The 14,670-nt window shown below is 53.8% G+C and overlaps 1 protein-coding gene across 2 annotated transcripts in view; it reads left to right on the top strand.

Moving 5' to 3' along the window:
• The first annotated feature begins 2,084 nt into the window (after nucleotides 1-2,084).
• The window catches only part of MYOM3 (myomesin 3), a 52,041-nt gene continuing 39,455 nt past the window's right edge, over nucleotides 2,085-14,670 (top strand). Inside the window, exons 1-6 of one of the 2 annotated variants that reach the window (XM_066375432.1) lie at nucleotides 2,085-2,193; nucleotides 6,318-6,480; nucleotides 6,710-6,790; nucleotides 7,932-8,091; nucleotides 8,825-8,982; nucleotides 13,331-13,426. In XM_066375432.1, the coding sequence (XP_066231529.1) occupies nucleotides 6,320-6,480; nucleotides 6,710-6,790; nucleotides 7,932-8,091; nucleotides 8,825-8,982; nucleotides 13,331-13,426 (656 nt within the window). In that variant the 5' untranslated portion in view covers nucleotides 2,085-2,193; nucleotides 6,318-6,319. Of the gene's footprint in view, nucleotides 2,194-6,301; nucleotides 6,481-6,709; nucleotides 6,791-7,931; nucleotides 8,092-8,824; nucleotides 8,983-13,330; nucleotides 13,427-14,670 lie in introns of both variants that reach the window. The other variant, XM_066375433.1, reaches the window with a different exon arrangement.

Raw genomic sequence — 14,670 nt, 5'->3', positions numbered from 1 at the left:
TCCGTGACCCTCCTCAGCCTAGCCCCGTCCCCACCAGGGGCAGACAGCAGGCTGCAGGACCTGTCAGGTCTCTGGGCTCCTGGGCAGGAAGCCCAAGCCTGCGGTTGCAGCCGGACCCGACTAGAGGACAGTGTCCCAGGCCCCGGGAGCTGGGCTGGCACCTTGGCATTCCTGAGTGACCCGGACCCTGAGCCTGTGACCGGGAATCTCCAAGCTGTCACCTGCCTCCAAGACCTTAGAGAGCCATGCCCAGGAGTCAAGAAACAGTAGGAATTGTCAGAGAGGAAGAGCTCAACCATGTAGCCCCACAGTTACAGTAAATGATCAGTCATCTTCCCGGTAACCTTCCAGAAAGATTGCATTAATGAAATTTGCAAAGGAGAAAATGTTGCTCGGGGAGGTGACTTGCCCTGGTTGGTTTCCTAAACTTGCCTCATCACGAGAATCCCCTGGGGAGCTTGGTAAAAGTACAACTTCCTCAGCCTCCCTTCTCCCTCCTGCTAAATCTATGGATCCTGGGAATCTACCCCCCATCCCTGTACAGATAAGAAAAACCAGAATGGTTTAAGTGACTTGCTCAAGGTCATACAGCTAGTTAGCGGTGGCACCTCTACCAGGCTGCCTTGGGGCAAGAGGGCTGCAGGACCTGTCTAAATGTTTGTCTCCGGCTGTATTGGAGCCCATGCCCCTCTCTGCTGTACCTACACATTCACACTCACCCTCGGTGAATGTGTAAATATGGTTCTTGGAAAGACCTTAGGTTGGATCCATATAAGATGGGAGAGAGCTAGCATGTGTCCCCCACCAGGGATGCCTCTTAACACTACAGCCAGGGAGGAAAGGAGAATACTTAGAAAGGGGCTTTCAAAGAGGGCAGGAAACAGATTTTAACTGAGAGATCACTTGCGTTCTCTCTCTCCAGAGAGAGGACCCAAGGCACTAGGAAGAGTGACAGGCAGGGTTGCTGGCCCCCTGGGGCACCGGAGGGGGGCTGGGGAAGGCAGCTGTGCTCTCTGGCCTGGAGCTGGCACAGCCTTCCCCGAACCTGGTCATCCCCAGAGACCTAGCACAGTTGTACCTGATCTCCCTCCCCCTGTTGTAACTGCCTGTCTCCTCATCCAGAGTCCTCTACATCATGGTCTTAGCGCCTCTGCATCCGAAGTGCCCACCAGGAAAAAGAATTGAAATGGGGGAGGGGTGTAGCAAAAGTTGGGAAGAGGGTCCCACAGCGGCCACTATGGAAACCTGAGGAATTGAGACAGTGAACAAGAGGTGCTCCCCCACCCCCATCCTGCCTGTGGCATGCCCCCCACACACACACGTGACCGTGGCTATGCAGGGGCTGGGTCAGGAGCCTCTGGGGGTGGGAGAGAGATAAGAAGCCATATAGTTCCATTTTAACTTCTAAGCACTAAAGACCCATTTTTTAAAACATTAAAAAAATTTTTGATTGATTTTTAGAGAGAGGGATGAAGAGGGAAGGAGGGAGGGAGGGAGAGAAAGGGAAACACTGATCTGTTGTTCCACTTATTTACGCCTTCACTGGTTGATTCTTGTATGTGCCCTGACCAGGGATCGAACCCCCAACCTTGGCATATCAGGATGACACTCTAACCAACTGAGTTTCCCAGCCAGGGCTGAAGACTCATTTTTAGGTCACGTGTCTTCCACAGTTTTCATGAAGTCTGGGTGCCCAGTCTCACTGTCTCTACTTTTTAGGAGGGGAATCAATCAGAGAAGCTGGTATCTTCCCCAAGGCTGGTCAGTCAGGGGAGAACTCAGAGTAGAGCTCTCAGCCGCTGGGAAACTGCCCTTACCTGATTCCTGAACAACACACCCCGAGCTGCTACCTTCTTTCCACTTTCCTGGGGGCTGGGGTTGGGCAGAAGGAAGCCAGCTGAGGGGAGGAGGAGCAGTGTGAGGAGGCCAGCCATGGGGGTGGGGACAGCTCCACCTGTTGCGGCTGCCTGAGCAATGCTGGATGGAGGGACCGGCCCCTCCCTCACCCCCCCCCCCATCGTCCTCATCCATTGTCATCACTGTCTCAGCGCTGCTATATTTAAGGCCCGTGCGGGCTCCAGGGTCGCATTCTTCTCCCTGTCCCTGCTGAGCCCAGGGCAAGACGAGACCAAGGATCCTCTCGTCCTTTGGAATCTTCTCCCCAGAGACGCCTAAGTGGACACGGCTGCTTCTGTGAGTCACTTCCAGGGATCAGTGTAGAAAGGAACACTTTCAGGAGTGAGACCCTCACTTCCCGTGGGGAAGTGATGTGTGTGTGTGTGTGTGTGTGTGTGCGCGCGCGCATGCTCGCGTGTGCTGGAAAAGGAGTCTGGGAGGTTTGGAAGGAAAAGGTAGACATGCGCTCAGGCAGCATCCTAATGAAAATGGAAGGAGAGCCTAGAAATCTCTATTCCTCCCACTGTCTGCATGCTTCTGTGTCTTCTGAGCTGAGCCCTCTGTGGATACCTGGGACCATCTGGGGAGACCTGGGAAGCAGAGGCTTTCCTGCAGCGGAGCCGGGGCAGGGGCCAGAGCGGGGGTAGGATCGGCAGGGACGGGGTGAGCTGGCAGGTCCAGCAAACCTGAGCAGTGCTGGCCGGGCCCTGCCTGACAGCCCGCACGCAGGCAGCGAACGAGAGCCAGCCCGCTGGGCCCAAATTGCAGGGCCAGGTGGGCACTCTCCCAGCCTGGCTTCACTGGCAGGAAACTGAGGCCCAGACAGGGCAGAAATTGTCTCAGTTTCTCCGAGAGTCAGAATTCCTGCCTCTTGGAAGCTGGTGGAGCCATAGCAGAAAAACTCCATAGGCTGCCTCTGCTCCCGCCCACCTGACCCAGCAGGAAGCCCTCCCCAACCTCCCACCCCCCCCCTCAACCCTACACCCAACACCCCCAAACCCCGGTGCACCTCTCTCCCTCCGGAAGAAGGGGAGAGGACTCCTTGCCCCCCTTCACTCAGGTCTGCCTGTCAGAGGGCCAGTGCAAAAGCAGACTGAGGCTCAGGAGGAAAGTGGCCACATGGCAGGACTTCTAGCCCAGGGCATTGCACGGCCAGGACAGGGCAAGGGGGGCGGTTTACTCACCTGGCCCTCCCCCTGCTGACCCCTCCCCACCAGGCACACACACAGCGTCTCTCGGCAGGGGGCAGGGGAGGCTGCTCTCTTGAGGCTTAATCCTGAGCCTAGTCAGTGCTTTAAAAAGAACCGATGGCTCATCTGCTCAAGCAGGGGGGTCTGGTTTCGGGAGGCCTAGGAGGTCAGGGATGAGTGCCAGGCCCACCCACTGTGCTAATTGGGACAGAGCATGGGAGGAAGGGAGCCAGCCGCTGGTGCCAATGAATGTTAACCCTCAGCTGCTAGGGCCCCAGGCCACAGCGTCCCAGGAAAGCAGGGTGCCTCCCCTGCCTAGGGTGATACCCACAGCTCTCGTCCTGGGCATGGAGGAGGAAAGAACAGAATGAGCAGGGCCATCCTCTGGGTGCAGGCAGACCCTCTTCCTTGGGAGCAGCCAGATGGGAACCCTAGGGGTGACTGTCCTGTTCTGTTCAACTGAGGTCAAAGCAGGAGGCCAAGGAAGCTTCAGGGGCAGCCCTTGGCCCCAGCTGACACCCCTCAGTAATCCAGTCTCTCTTGGGTGTTCTTTATGGACACCCAAAAGAAACAAACTTTTAGGAACTGGAAGGAATCAATAAATGACCACCAAGGCTGACATTTGGCTTCCTGAGTCCCCTGACACCCCACAACAGCCCCCCCAGGCCAAGGACTTCTGATAAAACCAGTGGGCCCACCTAAAATGTTGTGAACTTAGAGAAATGGTCACCCAGGTACCCCGTTCACATGCATACTCACACACACACACACACACACACACTCACACACACACACACACTCACACACACACACACACACACACTGAGGTCCTTCAGGAGAGTCAGGGGCCACGGCAGAGCTGGGCCTCATGGGAACAGGCCAGACTGCGCTCAAGTATTAGTCTCTCTGCTTCCTCCTTCATGTCCAGGGTTCGGCATCAGGTCCATGCCTGGCAAGGACCCTCCCAGGTCAGAGGTCTGCCCCTCAGAATTCCCACCTGTAGGAGATGTCAAAGCCATTTCAGGGGCTCCTCCAAGCACCCTAGAGCTTCAGCATCCGAGGGACCATCAGAAACCCAGTGGTGACACTGAGGCCCTCGTCTGGGGGAAGACTTAGTATAAGAACCCAACCCCAGCTAGCTCAGGGGCCTCCCACTCTCCTGACCTCCCTCTCCAGGACTCCTCCCTGGTTCCTGAGCCTCCTTCAGACCAATTTGATCCTACCCTACTGGGCAGCGCCTGGGGGCCCAGACCTGAGCCTCAGGAATACAAAGGAGGTCCCCTCCCTTGTGACCTCCTTACAAGAAGAAAGGCCATGGCCCTGGCCGGTTGGCTCAGTGGTAGAGCATCGGCCTGGCGTGCAGAAGTCCCGGGTTCGATTCCTGGCCAGGGCACACAGGAGAAGCGCCCATCTGCTTCTCCACCCCTCCCCCTCTCCTTCCTCTCTGTCTCTCTCTTCCCCTCCCACAGCCGGGGCTCCACTGGAGCAAAGTTTGCCCGGGTGCTGAGGATGGCTCTGTGGCCTCTGCCTCAGGCGCTAGAATGGCTCTGATTGCGGCAGAGCGACGCCCCAGATGGGCAGAGCATCGCCCCCTGGTGGGCATGCCGGGTGGATCCTGGTTGGGCGCATGCAAGAGTCTGTCTGACTGCTTCCCTGTTTCCAGCTTCAGAAAAATACAAACAAAAAAAAAAAAGAAGAAAGGCCATGTGGCCCACCATGTCCCCAGCCTCACCCAAGGCCTTGCCCTGAGTAGACATGTGACGTAGAGGTCAAGAGAGCTCAGAGCCGGCAGACCTGGGTGCCAGTCATGGCCCCACCACCAGCCCACTGTGTGAACTTGAACATGCACTTCCCCTCCTTATAAAATGGGATGATTGTTGTGGGGACCGGGGACAACGCATTTGAAAACTCCTAACATGAGTCCCGGCACATAGTTAAACACCCACTGCTGTGACGTTGAATTCATTTACAACCTTGTTGAAGGATCAAGATGTACCGATATGAAATAAGTAAGAGGAGGCTATTTTTGAATCAGAGCTAAATTGTGAAGTTGATACAAAGTATGAAAAGGATTAGAGGAGGGAAAATTTTAGGCGACCTGTAGTTTTTCAGCAGTGTTTAGAAAAATAATGTTAAAATCTCTCACTTATATAGTACCATATTTCCCCATGTATAAGACGCACCTTTTTTTCAAAAAATTTGGGGTCTAAAAACCGGGTGCGTCTTATACAGTGGTTGCAGGTTTTTTTACTTGCATTTTCCACTTTTTCACGCGTCTTTTTGCGCTCATTGTTGAAGACAGTGGTTCGTAATCAGGCACACATGAGGACAAACTAATGGATGGGAGTTTTGACAGTGATGAGGAGTTGTATGAATTTTATGATGAATAAAACTTGAGTTCAATAACTTTATGTAATACATTTTTATTCAAATTTCGGGCCCCATAATTAAGGTACATTTTATACATGGGAGCATCTTATACATGGGGAAATGCGGTACTTACAAGATGCCAGGCACTCATCAAACCTTTACAACCATCCTGGGAGGTCAGTAGATGCATTTTATAGAAAAGGAAATCAAGTCAGTCTTGCCCAGGATTACACACTTGTACACTGGGATGAGAAGCTGGGGGCACAGTCAGGGTGCTGGACCCAGAGCCTCTACGCTCAACCTTTGTGCTCTCTTAAACACACTCAAAGTGGGCTTTGAAGCATGACTAGAGTTAAGCAAGCCAAGGGGAGGAGAAGGTTCTCCGGGTGAGAAACCAGTTTGCGCAAAGGCTCAGAGGTGGGGGACTGAGCGTGTCAGATGCAAGAAGAGTAAGGACAGCTGTCCATCTTGGTCATAGAACAGCCCTTAACGTCACAGTGATCAATCGTCTGGGAAGCTGAAACCCAGAGAAGGCAAGGCCTTGCCCTGGGTCACACAGCGAGGCAAGGACAGGGTGGCAGCTGGAATCCTGATCCCCAAAGTGGACTCTGCTCACTCAGCTGGGGAATAAGTGGGGTGGTAGATAAGCCAGGCTCAGAGCACGAAGTTCGCCCCTGTCACCTTGGGCAAGTCCCTCTCCCTCTCAGGTCCCCACCCCCTGTCTGCCCACCAGAGAGAGAACCCCCTAGCCCCTCATTCCACAAACCTCCCAGAGAGGCTGGGACCACATGGGAAAGGGATAAGCTGACACCTGGAGGAGTGACCGTGCAACCTTGGCTTGACAGGTTGTCATTTTCACAGCCATGACTCTGCCCCACAGCCCTGGAAATGTGGGGGAGCCCCAGCCCCCCCAGGCCATGGAGGTCCACAGGCTGGAGCTCCGGCAGGAGGAGGAGCAGAGGGAGCAGCGGCAGCACAGCCTGCACATGGGCTCCTCAGTGCGCAGGCGAACCTTCCGCAGCAGGTGGGAGCATCGGGGGCCCCATCCCGACCATGGCCCTCCCTGGAGGCCCCAGTCAGAGAGGGAGGAAGGCACAGCCCTGGCCTCTGGAACCCCAGTTTGAAGAGGGAGGCACAGCCATGCCTGCTGTTCCCTGAGGCTGAGGCGGGTGGGCACAACCCTAAACTCAGGGAGCCCCAACCAGATGCCCAGCCGAGCCTGCAGGAGCCATGAACTCTCCTTTCCCGGGCAGTGAGGAAGAGTACCAGTTCAGCGCCGCAGACTACGCCCTCGCAGCCGCCTTGGCCCTGACGGCCTCCTCAGAGACGTCTGGGTAAGTCAAGTGACCTTTCCAGAGAGCCCTGAGCTGAGAAGGGGCCATCCTGGCCAGTCCCCTGTCTTGCTACTGGGCTCCCACACTGAGCTTAAAGAAGCCGTGGAAGTGAGCCCTGGCCTGTTGGCTCAGCGGTAGAGCGGCGGCCTGGCATGCGGGGGACCCGGGTTCGATTCCCGGCCAGGGCACATAGGAGAAGCGCCCATTTGCTTCTCCACCCCCCCCCTCCTTCCTCTCTGTCTCTCTCTTCCCCTCCCGCAGCCAAGGCTCCATTGGAGCAAAGATGGCCCGGGCGCTGGGGATGGCTCCTTGGCCTCTGCCCCAGGCGCTAGAGTGACTCTGGTTGCGGCAGAGCGACGCCCCGGAGGGGCAGAGCATCGCCCCCTGGTGGGCAGAGCATCGTCCCTGGTGGGCGTGCCGGGTGGATCCCGGTGGGGCGCATGCGGGAGTCTGTCTGACTGTCTCTCCCCATTTCCGGCTTCAGAAAAAAAATACAAAAAATAAAAAAGCCGTGGAAGTGACACATCTAGACTGAGAGGCGCTAGCTAGACCAAGGTGAAAGCCCCAGGCTGTCAGACTACAAAGCTCACCTTGCAATCCTCTGGATGAGTCCACAGGCAATAATAGAGACCACCCCCAAGGGGGGGGGCATCCACCCTTCACAGCTGGCTGCACGTGGTGGGAGGGGCTGGGGACAGGAGGAGCAAGTAAACCAGCCCCAGGCTTCAGACACAAGCCCCAAGACAGGAAAGGCCTCAGAGCATCAGAACAGCAAGAGGTCAAGTCCTGGGCCAGGAGGCCTGGTTCCTGGAGCTGGCTGGCCTGACGCCAACCACCAAGCCTCAGGGGCCGTCCTGTAGAATGGCGAGACCACTGCCTGTCCACCAGGTTCCATGAAAACGGGAGGAACAGTGGTTTGTGAAAGAGCCTTGCAAGCCACACTGAGGGTAGTTATTATGCACCTACTATAAGCAGGACACCCATTCAGGGTATTTTGAAGGCACAAGAGGATTAAAATTTGCTCTTGTCCTCAAGAAGCTAAAAGTGCAGGTTGCAATGCTGGGCATGGGGATGGCATTGGCTGGGATGACCTCCCCCCCCAAACCTTAGGTTCTCAGCCCCTGATGTTCTGTCACCACAGGGAAGCCCAGCTGAGGCGCCAGACCTCCACCGTGGAGCTGGAGGAGCGGGGGCAGAAGCGGGTGGGCTTCGGCAACGACTTGGAGAGGACAGACATCGCCTTCCTACGGACCCAATGGCTGCTGCGCCAGAGACAAGACCGGAAGGCGCTGAGACGGCGGGTGAGGGGGGTGGGCGGGGGGCGCCCCAGGGACCTGGGAGTGGGGACCCATCACATGCCACCCACCTCGCTTTACCCCCTTCTCAAGAAGAAGTTAGTTACCAGGAAAGAGCCCGGACCCTGTGCCCCACCCTCGGCTGTGTGACGTGAAGCAAGCAACTGATTCTTCCTGAGCCTCGGTTTTCTTATCTGCAAGATAGATGTCTGTGGTTGTACCAACTCTCAGTGTTGAGACGAGAAGTAAATGAGATCGGGCTTATAAAGTCACGTTCGCAGTGCCTAGAACTCAGAGACCCTCAGGAAATGCTATTCTTCACAAATGTCAGGGATCTGAAGCCACGCTCTGTACCCCCTCCCTGGGCAGGGGAGCGATAGCTGATACTTACATGGGCTTTTTCGGTGCCCATGGTTTTCACATATTAACTCATTGACGCCTCACTACAACCCCGCGGGAGGGTGGGGAATATCCCCATTTTACAGAAGAGGAGCCTGAGGACTTGCCTGCGGTCTCAGAACAAGCGAGTGGCAAGGTTTGCCCTTGACCCCAGGCCAGCTGGTTCCAAAGCCCACGTTCTGCCCTCTGGGCCACACTGCCTCTCTGAGGCTGCTGAAGGGGCTCCAGCTCACGTGGGTCCGACTCCAGAGCCTGAATGTCATAGGGAAGGGTGACCGTGAAGACAGGGGAGAGACAGTGCCCTGGTTCACAGGGGTCACAGACCTCCTCCTGCCTCCAGACAGAGGAGAAGATTCGGGAAGCCAAAGAGCTGAGGGAGCTGTGTTCCGGCCGGGGGCCCTGGTTCTGGATCCCGCTGCGCTCCCACGCCGTCTGGGAGCACACCACGGTCCTGCTCACCTGTACTGTCAAGGCCTCGCCTCCACCCCAGGTCACCTGGTAAGCCACTGAGGCAGGAGAGAGTGGTCCTTGCTTTGCCTCCATGGCTATGTGAGTTCATTACAGAACAGCATCCCTCAGGGGCCCAGTCCCTCCCCAGAAGTTCCTGCTGCCTTAGGGAAGCTGCAGCCCCACAGACCCTGAGCTCTTCCCACCCCCAAACAGAGCAGCAGCTGCTGGGGAGGCCCAGGAGGGGTTATTCTTAGCTGCCTCCCAGCCAGCCTGGGGCTAGAAGACTGGGCCACCGGGGAGCCAGCACTTGTAAAAATATGATTCTGATAGCACGAGAAGGCAGCTGCTCCCAGCTGGGTGTCTCTGGGGCTGGAGGATGATGGGCAGGCAGGGCAGGGGACTGAGGAGCAGGAGAGGAGATGGGGAGGGCAGAGGCCCTACAGGGAGAGGGAGCTCAGGCCTGGAGTGGGAGCCTCGTGTTCCAGGCCTCGCTCGCGCTCTCTCTCTCTCTCTACTAACTCACTGTGATCTCAACTACATCTCTTAACCTCTCCAGTTGTGCCTCAGTTTCCTATTCTGTCAAATGGGTTGACGACCTCCAGTCCAGCTTGCGCACGGTAAAGGTTTAATGCCACAACAGTGTGAAAGCTCTTGTAACTTGAAAGGGGCTTGAAAAGCCAGAGATACCATCCCGGGGAGGTGGCAGGTGTCTCCCGAGCAAGCATGGCAGAGAGGGGTGTAGGTACGGCCGCGTCCAAGGTCTCAGTTCTACCGCAGAGGGAGGCATGTTATTCCCATTCACAGTTAAGCTCATTGCCTCCTGAGTTCCCCTGGGTCTAAGGTCCATTGTCAGCCATGTTGGAAGACGAGGAAAGGATTTCAGCCAATATTTACAAGGAGCATTACCCGTCCCAGGCCCTGACTCAGGCGCTGTGGTGTAGAAATGACTCAGATACAGCCTTGCCCCGAGGAACCCTCAGCACAGAAGAGAAATATCAACATAGAGGTGTACGTTCACGGGTGACATTTGAGGTAAAAGAGTGGAGGTGAAGAGAAGGGAGTGGCTGCCTCCACCTGGAGGATCCAGGAAGGCTTCTCAGAGGAGATGACATATAAACCAGCCCTTAAGGGTGAACAGACCATGATCTAGTTAGAAGAGGGAAGATAAGCACACAGATAACAGATCACAAAGGAAAAAGCAGCATCTTATACTTGAACTCACTTTATATTGGCCCAGAATTTGTCTCTCATTTGAGCCTCAGGGCCATGTATGAGGTAGGAACTATTATCCCCAGTGTGATCTAGGATTCAAACTTGGGTCTTTTGCCTCTGAGCCCATAGCTCTTTCCACCAGCCTAGTGAGTAGCAAAGTCATAAGTATAGTTGTTATTGTTATTTTTTCTTAAAGCACACATAATACTTCAGAAATCAGAGAAATGGAAAGCTCTTAGGCCAAGAGCAATCAAGAATAACGCCTTGAGCCTGACCAGGCAGTGGCACAGTGGATAGAGCGTCGGACTGGGATGTGGAAGGACCCAGGTTCGAGACCCTGAGGTCGCCGGCTTGAGCACAGGTTCATCTGGTTTGAGCAAAAGCTCACCAGCTTTGACCCAAGGTCGCTGGCTCAAGCAAGGGGTTACTCGGTCTGCTGAAGGCCCACGGTCAAGGCACATATGAGAAAGCAATCAATGAACAACTAAGGTGTCGCAACGAAAAACTGATGATTGATGCTTCTCATCTCTCTTTGTTCTATCTGTCTATCCCTCTCTCTGACTCTCTCTCTGTCCCTGTTAAAAAAAAAAAAATTTTAAAGAAGAATAATGCCTTGAGGGTGTTGATACCACAGCTGCCCACTGCCAAATGGCATTGATCCACAAAAGTGTGCCAGACACCGTGCAGGGCCCTGGAATTTTGTGGGGGCCAAAGCAGTCCCTGCCTACAAGTCTCTGGTTCAGGAGGAGGACTGCTCCCGACAGCTGGACTGGGCCAAGTGGAGGTCAGCACCTCAGCTGTCCTGGCCGGCAGCCCAGCCCTGCCCTGCCCCGCCCTGTCCTGGCACAGGAGCCCCCCTCTGAGACATTCTGTGTGGGAGCCTCCTGACGGGGGAATTCGTTTCCACCTCTGCCAACAGTGTTGCCACAACAGGGCAAGGTTGCCACCACAGAGCATTCCTTGTAAGCGGTGGGAGCCCAGGCAGGCCCACCTCCAGCCAGAAGGACTCAGGCGGCCCCCTGTGGCTCCTGGCTTTGCAGGCTGGTTTTCCATCATTAATCAATTCCGGCAGGGCCACGTACCATCGCGGGACTGGCCTCCAGAGCTCTGTCCAGCCCCCAGGACAGAAGGAAGATCCTGGCCCACGAGGCTTGTGAGACGAGTCCATTCAGTCAGCAATTATTGAGCACTTCCTGAATGCAGGGGCAGCAACAGGGTGCGCTAGGCAAGGCTCTAGTCGGGCCGGGTTAACGCTGCGAAAGGGACCCTGGACGTGACTCCACCTGAAGTCAGAATCAATCTCCTAGGGCCTAGGCCAAGCCGACTTAAAAATGAAAGTCTAACACCGAAGGATGTAAGGAAAAAATAAATTCAGATAAATATCTCACTCTCTTATGTGGCCTCTCTACGCCAGGCTCTGGGCTGGGTGCCTGGCCTCAGCTGTCTCATTTACTGCTGTTTTATGACTGGCTGCCACTTAGGATCATCAGCACAGCCCATGCCCACAAGGGCCAGTGAACAGGCAGGAGGAGCCCAGAGAGAGGGCGGCATGAGCACAGAGGTCCCTGGCTGTCCAGGTCATTCCCAGAGCTGCAACTGTGGCTTTTTCTGGGAAAGGCAAAGGTTGGCCAGGCTGAGGTGTCTGGAATGTTCCTGATGGGTACAGGGTGGGGGGCCTGACCTTGGTCCCCAAGCCTAAGAGAGATGGAGAGATTGAGCACCCAGGTTAGGCACCACCCTCCCCATGGAATACCTAGTTGAGCTGCTTTCAGAAATGAGCAGAGCGTGGGGTTTATCTGGTGGGGCATGGGCATGGCATTGTTTGGTTGCCATGGAGACAAACAGGGCACGGATTGCGGGGAGCCAGGTCCAAGAAAGGCAATGTACTGAGGCCCAGGTGCCCTCTCTCGGCTGAGGCCTCCATTTCAACCTCAACCACCAGTGGGGCAGACTGTCCATGCAACAGCCTCATGGTCTCAGAAGCCCAGAGAGGGGAACTGACTTGCCTAAGGTCACACAGCAATATGGGTCAAGGCCTTGTAACTTTCACAGACTTTCATTCAACGGCCCTGACTCCTCAGGCTCAGTGGACAGAGATCAGGCCATCTCACTGTCTAGTGCCCATGGGAGGGAGAACAGGACCCCAGTGTTCACGGGAAACGAGCAGAGGGATGATCTGCCTGGCCACCCTTGGGAATCACCGGGCAGTTTAAAAAATACTGATGCCCAGGTCCCACCTCCAGAAGTTCTCATTTTAATTCTGGGATGCAGCCTGGGCATAAAGATTTATTAATAGCTTAAATAAAAGAGTTTATTTTTCTTTCACTTAAGAGTCAGATGTAGAAAGGGTGGGGCAGCTACAGCAGCTCTGCTCCCAAGTTACCCAGGGACTCAGGCCTGGTCTTCCTTTGGTGAGATGGCATCATCATGGCCATATTCTGCCTCTGGATGGAAGGAAAGAGGCAACCACATGAGACCTGTCTTACTTTCTGTTGACAATACTTAATCACATGGCTACACCTAGCAGAGAAAGAGGCTAGGAAAGACATTATATATTTAGTGGCTCACTGATAGATTCTATTCCTTTAGAATAAGAGGAGAATGCCTATAGGACAATAATTAGCTGTTTTTGATGCAAATTCCCAAAGACTTATGTTTAAAATCTGAGCATGGGGATTTTTTTAAAGCTTCCTCAGCTGATTCTAACAAGAGCCAAGATAAAAAATAAAACAAAAAAAAACCCTGCTGTCCTGAGGGGTCGACAGGGAAGTAGGGATGGGGGTACCTTCCTTGGCAACCTACATCGGAAGAGGGAAAACCTGGGACCTGGTTCCTGCAGGTACCCCGATATGGGAAGGAGCAGCTATCCCTAATTACAGACTCCCTCTTCTCTGCCCCCAGAAGGGAAATGAACTCATAAGCATCTATAATGTTCAGAGTGCTGGAGAAAAGCTTTACATGTCTTATCCCATTTAATGGGCACAACAGCCCTATGAGGTTGGTGCTATTCTTACTCCCATTTCACAGATGAGAACAACTGAGGTTCAGAGCAGTGAAAGTGCTGCCGTGGGTCACATAAGTGACTCAGCAGCATGAAGCTGAGTTTGGAATCCAGGTCCAAGAGGCTTCGAATTCTTTCCACTCAGAACCACATAGCCTGCCGCAGAGCACTGTGTCTCCACAGGTACAAAAATGACATGCAAATTGATCCCCGCCTCTTCCCTGCCGGAAAGTACCGAATCACCAACAACTACGGGCTGCTGACCCTGGAGATTAGGAGGTGAGACTGTGAGCCCCGGAAAAACCCATGATTCCCAGGCCTCAATACTCCTGAAGTCAGAGCAGGATTCCCAACGCTTCCTTGGAGCTGTTTCCTGGGTGGGCCGCATCTTCAGAAGTATCTGGGGTGCTTGTTAAAATATCCATTTGTGCCTGACCAGGCAGTGGCGCAGTGGATAGAGCATCGGACTGGGATGAGGAAGACCCAGGTTCGAGACCCCGAGGTCACCAGCTTGAGCACAGGCTCATCTGGTTTGAGCAAAACTCACCAACTTGGACCCAAGGTCGCTGGCTTGAGCAAGGGGTTACTCGGTCTGCTGTAGCCCCACAGTCAAGGCACATATGAGAAAGCAATCAATGAACAACTAAGGTGTCGCAACGAAAAACTGATGATTGATGCTTCTCATCTCTCCCAGTTCCTGTCTGTTTGTCTCTGACTCGCTGTCTCTGTTAAATAAAAAAAAAATCCATTTGTGGGAAGGATCCTACTCTCACCCCCAGAGATTCAGATTAAGTAGGTCTGGAGTGGGGCCCAGGAATCAGTATGTAACACACACCACCATGCGGTTCAAGTGCCTTGGAATATACACAATGAAGAATGTGGACCCAGGGGCTAGCAGCAAGGACTGAATGCTGAGCTAGGCAAGTGGGGAGAGCTCCTTGCTGGGGAGAGAAAACACAAATCCTTATACACACACAGACACACACACACACAACACAAGTGCAAGGGGAAGCCGTGGAAGGGAGAGTTAGATAGGCATTTCAGAAGATGGTAGGGTTTGTTTTTTTTTTACCATTTTTTATTTTCAATAAAAGTTCACATGAATTATTATATTAGTTTCAGGTGTATATGCCAGTGATTTGACATTATGTAACTTACTAAGTGATCATCCCGATATATCTGGCACGCATCTGACACCAGGCACCAGTTAGAATATTAACTATATTCCCTATGCTGTCCTTTACTTCTCCGGACTATTCTGTCACAAGAGTACTTCTAAATCCCTTCAACTTTTTCACCCATCCCCCAAACCCCCATCCCATTTGGCAACCATCAAAACATTCTCTGCATCTTTGAGTCTGTTTCTATTCTGCTTACTCATTTGTTGTTTAGATTCAATTGTTGATAGTCATGTATTTATTGCCATTTTATTGTTTAAATTTTTTATCTTTTTTTCTTCTTTTTCTTAAAGAAGACCTGTTAACATTTCATATAATAATGGTTTGGCGATGATGAGCTCCTTT

Source organism: Saccopteryx leptura, chromosome 3, assembly GCF_036850995.1.
Source record: "Saccopteryx leptura isolate mSacLep1 chromosome 3, mSacLep1_pri_phased_curated, whole genome shotgun sequence".
Lineage (NCBI taxonomy): Eukaryota > Metazoa > Chordata > Mammalia > Chiroptera > Emballonuridae > Saccopteryx > Saccopteryx leptura.
The sequence above is the reverse complement of the archived record's forward strand: the minus strand, read 5'-3'. Positions and strand labels throughout refer to the sequence as shown.